The 6,069-nt window shown below is 45.7% G+C and overlaps 1 protein-coding gene across 1 annotated transcript; it reads right to left on the minus strand.

The window, feature by feature from the left end:
• Positions 1 to 2,594: 2,594 nt before the first annotated feature.
• Positions 2,595 to 3,960, minus strand: LOC119357560 (aspartic proteinase CDR1-like). Its single transcript, XM_037624471.1, has one exon. It carries the CDS (start codon positions 3,958 to 3,960, stop codon positions 2,632 to 2,634), a length of 1,329 nt encoding a protein of 442 aa, XP_037480368.1. The 3' UTR covers positions 2,595 to 2,631.
• Between the last annotated feature and the right edge of the window lie 2,109 nt (positions 3,961 to 6,069).

The raw sequence follows: 6,069 nt of genomic DNA on the forward strand, positions 1-6,069 counted from the left end.
AGAGAGAGAGAGAGAGAGAGAGAGAGAGAGAGAAAGGAAACACAAGAAAAGAATGTGATGGCAACAACAAACAACTTGCGTTGATCAGCCACCCAAACATAAATGTGCATCAGACTAGCTACCAACATGTTATCTAGCCATCTAAATAAATACTAGTGAGTGGCGTTTTGGCTCCCGGGTGTATATGCTCCTGGCTTAAAAAATGTGTTTTAAATGTATTTCAAATGTCACAAAATGCTGACAAAAAGTTTCATGCATACATCTCAACATTCTACGCCTCACAAATTCGTTCGCGAAAAGCTGACAACTTTCCTTTCGCTTTGAAAAAGACAAAATCCAGTGTTAAAAAGGGCATTTCACGGGACAAATTTTTTTGTCTTTTTTACACAAGCCACAAAAAATGCCGGTTTTCCGCAAAACTTTGTGTGCCCACATAGATTCTCTTGATATACACACCAATGTTTTTTCTGGAATTTTTTGACATTCTGAAATATTTTACCGTTGGCAGAAGCATATGCTCCCATGTGCCAAAGTGAATGTTCGCTAGTAGCAGATAATCCCAAATGAAACTAGGACAAGAAAAAAGACAACCTCTTTTTATTGTGGACAGTCAATTGACAGCGATGGATTTTTTTTATTTTTTTAGAAAATGGAAGAGAGAAAATAAAAGAATAAAAGATTTCATGAATTAAAAAAGTTTACAAATTTGAAAAAGAACAAAAACGAAATAAAAATAAAAAAATTACTAGTGTCCGCAACCAACACTGAGCGAAGACAGGAGGGCTCTAAGAAAATAAAACAATGGCCTAAACGCTAGCGGAACCCATGCGCGAACGACACGTACAGAGGCAACGCCAAAAGACAAAAAAAAGGACAAAAGAACATGAATCTTTGGTGTCTAAATCGTATGGTTAGAAAGTATGTGAAATAGAAAATCCGTTTTTTCTATGTATACCCGCTTTTCGACATATGGAGTTTTCTTTCAGAATTTGGAATAATGGAGTGTGAGAAGAGGTGGGGGAAGGTGGTAGCTAGAGGACTTGGGGTCAACCAAGTGTCGTCCCAAAAGTATGTGTGTGAACTACTGTTTGTTAATACGAAGGAGATTTTCTGGAGGGTGGGGATTTGTTGGGAGATGGTACGGCAGAGAAAAGAGGTTTGGTGGGAGGAGACTAGTGCGTTTGGATGTTGAAGGTCTAAGCATTCCAACCAAGGTGTCGGAGAAGAGGATAAAGCCTTAGCTGCGAATTTCATGAGCAGGCAATTGTTTTGAACATGCAGGTTTTTTAGCCCTAAACCACCATACATTTTAGGTGTACACGCATTTTTCCATGCAATAAGGCATTGAACTCCTGAACAAGAATCCTCTCCCGCCCAAAAGAAGGCCCTACGAAGGGAGTCAATGGTTTTGAGGACATTTTTAGGGATGCAAAAGACCGACATGAAATAGGTAAGGTGGAAACCCAATATCCTTACTCCGTTTTGATTTCCGTCTCTTTCGAGTTAGTAGATAGTTACACACAAGCAAAAGAAGGAGAGAGAGAGAGAGAGAGAGAGAGAGAGAGAGAGAGAGAGAGAGAGAGAGAGAAGGAAATAGAAGAAAAGAATGTGATGGCAACAGCAAACAACTTGCGTTGATCAGCCACCCAAACATAAATGTGCATCAGACTAGCTACCAACATGTTATCTAGCCATTTTAAATAAATACTAGTGAGTGGCGTTTTGGCTCCCGGGTGTATATGCTTCTCGCTTAAAAAATGTGTTTTAAATGTATTTCAAATGTCACAAAATGGTGACAAAAGGTTTCATGCATACATCTCAACATTCTACGCCTCACAAATTCGTTTGCGAAAAACTGACAACTTTCCTTTCACTTGTGAAAAAGACAAAATTCCAAAAAGACAGAAGCATATGCTCCCATGTGCCAAAGTGAATGTCCGCTAGTAGCAAATAATCCCAAATGAAACTAGGACAAGAAAAAAGACAGCCTCTTTTATTGTGGACAGTCAATTGACAGCGATGGATTTTTTAATTAATTTTTTAGAAAATGGAGAAAATAAAAAATAAAAGATTTCATGAATTAAAAAAAGTTTACAAATTTGAAAAAGAATAAAAATGAAATAAAAAGCAAAAAAATTACTGGTGTCCGCAACCAACACTGAGCGGAGACAGGAGGGCTCTAAGAAAATAAAACAATGGCCTAAACGCTAGGGGAAACCATGCGCGAACGACGCGTACAGAGGCAACGCCAAAAGACAAAAAAAAAGACAAAAGGACACAAATCTATGGTGTCTAAATCATATGGTTAGAAAGTATGTGAAATAGCAAATCCGTTGTTTCTATGTACACCCGCTTTTCGACATATGGAGTTTTCTTTCAGAATTTGGAATAATGGAAATGTTAGTTCGTTTGCTTCTTGTCCTTGTTCTTCTACCTTTTTTTTTTGGATTTGATTTCTTGATCTATCATTCACCTTCTTATCCTGATTCGGTTTGGAGCGGTCACAAGCTACTTCATTGTTTCCACCCAAAAAAAAGTTCCTTCATTGAAGAGTTTGTTTCTTTTTTCACTCTTAAAAAAACCCTAAACCTAGTGATTATTACTACCTGGCAATTAGCTTTAGCTAACCAGCTAGACAACAGAGGCGGGAGGAGAGGGGAAAGAGGTGGCGCAGTCGGCAGGGGCGAAGGTGATGGTGCGCTTGTCGAGGTCGTAGCCGACATGCATGTTGTGCTGCATGACGCTGCCGATCGTCGGAACCGAACCCTCATACTTCACCGGCACGATGGCCAAGCACACGGTCCGTAGCAGAAGGTCCATGAACACGTTCTCCGCCTTGAGCTTGACCAAGGCGCCCCCGCCCAGCTCCAAGGTGACGTCCGGGAAAACCTTCTCCAGCGCCTTCATGCCGTCCGCCTGGTAGCACACCGAAAACAGCTCCGGGTTGGGCGACTGCTTGCGCGGGAGTTTGATGCTCCGGGCGAGCGCCTCCACGATGGGGTCCAGCAGCTCCCCGTCGAGGGACGTCAGCATCGACCCGGAGTCGACGATGACGGGGGACCGCTTCGAATTCGGCAGCTTGATGATCGAGTTCCCAACCCTGACGGCCACGATTTCGACGGTGTAGGAAGCCTCCATCGGCGTGGTCACCGCGCCCGGCTCCGTCACGGTGGCGCGGGACCCGAAGTTGAGCGCCGAGGACGCGTCGCTTAAGTAGGGCGCGAGGCAGTAGGAGAACCTCCGGCCGAGCGACGTGGCCGCGCTCATCTGGTTGATCAGGGAAGATTTCCCGTCCGAGAGGCCTACGATGCCGTAACCGGGGAAGTTGGCGGTGGTGGCGCAGCCGAAGTTGACTCTGGGCACTTGCAGCTGCGGGCCACCGGGAGCGTCGTCGAAGGTGAAGGTCTCGGTGGAGACGAGGCCGCTACTGCTTGAGCCGCCCACGTACGAGTAGCTGTACTGACACAAGGAGGTGGCGTCGCAGTTGGTGCCGTGGACCGAGTGGCACGAGTCGGACTGGCAGCCCACGAGGCCGTAGGTCGACGAGGAGGACAGGTCGAACACGCTGCTCGTCCCGCCGGCTGCTGCTGCCGCTGCTGGCGGCGGCGGTGCCGGAGAAGCAGAACCGTTGGTGCATCTGAGCCACACGAGGTCGCTGCCGGTGTCGACGAGGGCCAGCATCCGGGTGCGTGGCGTGCCGACGTTGACGTACATGAAGAACTGGAACGTGCCTGAGATCACCTCCGACACCGCGCCGTCAGGGTCGGGAGAGCCTGAGCCGGCGTACGAGCGCTGCACGGCGGCAAGCACGCGGCCGTGCGGGGTGAGCGACGGGTCGTGGAACGGCGACCTGGGGGAGTCCCGGTGGATGAGCTCCACGCTGAACCCGCCGTCGGTGTACCCACACACCAGCGGCGTCAGGATCAAGAAGAGGCCAAGGAGCAAAAGGGCGCGACACATGGTGCACACCATTGAATTTGATTGATTGTTTGTTTCTAAGTTCCTAATTCCTAACTCGATCTTCTTCTAAGGGCAGTATTAATAGCGGGCAGTGTGTTTCAAAAGTGGTAAGTAAGGATTTTTTTTACAGGAATTGCAGATTTGATTGGCCAGAGATCAGTGGTATACCTTTTCTTTTTGATTACGAGTAGCATACTTGGAAGCCGGTAATTAAGTTGATGCTACAAGATGATTAGTGATTGCATGTTAATTAGGAATTTAGGATGAAGCATTCGAGTGGCAAGACACGCAGGTGATCAATTGATTCCTTTTCTCCGCGGGCCAAAAAAAATGGCATCAACACTAGACCTTTCAGGAACGGCAACGATTGAACTGATTTGATATTTCTTATTTGTTACTAGTTGGAAATGGATCAAATTAAGCCGACTGATCCAAAGATTGCATAAACCGCGTGCGTGGCCGTCTGTTCGCCATGTGCATAGCCGTCTGATCGCAAGGAGCGTGATCTTACGTACGACTTTTTTTAGGGGTAAACATGATCACTTTATTGCATAATAAGAGTATAAGGTACAATAGAAGTATCGTTGGGCTCAAGAGCCAGGTTTAGCGACCATGCTCGAGAGAAAGAGAAAACTATTTGCAAAAATAGTAGAATGCGCCCGTGCGTTGCCATGGGCTATAATACATATAAATTGATCAAATAAATAATTAAGGTCGTCTTCAAATAGAAGCTCGTTTCTTCCTCATACGTCCAATCCTGTGTTGAACATCAAACAAGATCAAACAAATAATTAAGGTCATTTGCAATGCGAAGCTCACTTCTCCCTCACACATCCAAGCATGTTTTGACGGGCGCCCACCAGGCTTAATGATGGCAATGGGCAGGGTATAGGGCGGGTAGAGCAATACCATACCCATAACCATGTAGTTAATGGGTATAAATTTTTACTCATACCCGTACCCACGGGTATGAGACTTTACCCGTACCCATACCCGTTGGGTACACATACCCATTGGGTACCCAACGGGTAGATCAAGGAGTGCACAAGTTATTCATAATTTTATATTCGTTGATAGCATATTTTACAAAAAAAAGCATTTAATGAAGGTGAAGGTATTTCGTGTGATGGTGTGAGGCTTAATTACGGGAGTAGTTGGGTCGCCCACCTCCTCTGACACTACTGACCCTTGCGCATATGTTGGAGCTCCATGGATAAAGTTCACATGTCAGTATAAATGGATAGGGTATGGGTATATCCATGGGTATGAGGCTATACCCGTGCCCTACCCATAACTTAACGGGCAGGGTATGGGTACTACCCATGGGTATAAACTTGTGCCCATACTCGGCCCATGCGGGTACGGTACCCGCGGGTACCCGTACTCATGGGTAAAATTGCCATCCTGTCCGGACTCCTCAAAACTTAACCGTCTGGACAGTCCGGGCACCACCAAATTTAGACCAATTCGAGGATGGGATTGTGGTTGTCCAAACTACCCATCAAGTTATCTCCAACGTGCGGGCCCAATGCAAAAAGAACCTTCCCTTCTACTGCGGGATCCTCCTGTATTCACATGCTTTCCCGTCGTAGCAGGACATTTATTGCTTCAAAACCGGATACGCCCACCTCACCTTTGCCATGGCATCCTCTCTCCTTCACACCATTCTTCTGCACAAAACGTCAAGGAGGACACCCCCGTCAACCGTCCTGCTCTCCAGCATGACCCCCTCCCCACGTGTTTGTGCCGATCCGCCACCTCCATCAAGGGGGAGGAGGCATATCTCCTAAATCATTGCCTTGTTGTAACATACAGTTGAATGTGGTGCATTATATTACCATGGAATAAAAATATGATGTCCCTTGTTGGGCATGCAACTGGTAGGCGCCGTGTTAGTTATTAACTCTTGAAGCAACCAAGCAATGCATTTACCCTTCTATACTAACCAAAAAATTGTATGTGTTGATTTTAAAAATATATGAACCGCTCGCACATATAATTTGTTGCAAAACCATCTCTAATGAAGAGTAATTGCCATATTTTCTAAAGTAGAAAAATTATTCTGCTCAGACAATCATAAGTGAATTGTCGTATTTTTTAAAGTAGGAA

This window comes from Triticum dicoccoides, chromosome 2A (genome assembly GCF_002162155.2).
Source record: "Triticum dicoccoides isolate Atlit2015 ecotype Zavitan chromosome 2A, WEW_v2.0, whole genome shotgun sequence".
Lineage (NCBI taxonomy): Eukaryota > Viridiplantae > Streptophyta > Magnoliopsida > Poales > Poaceae > Triticum > Triticum dicoccoides.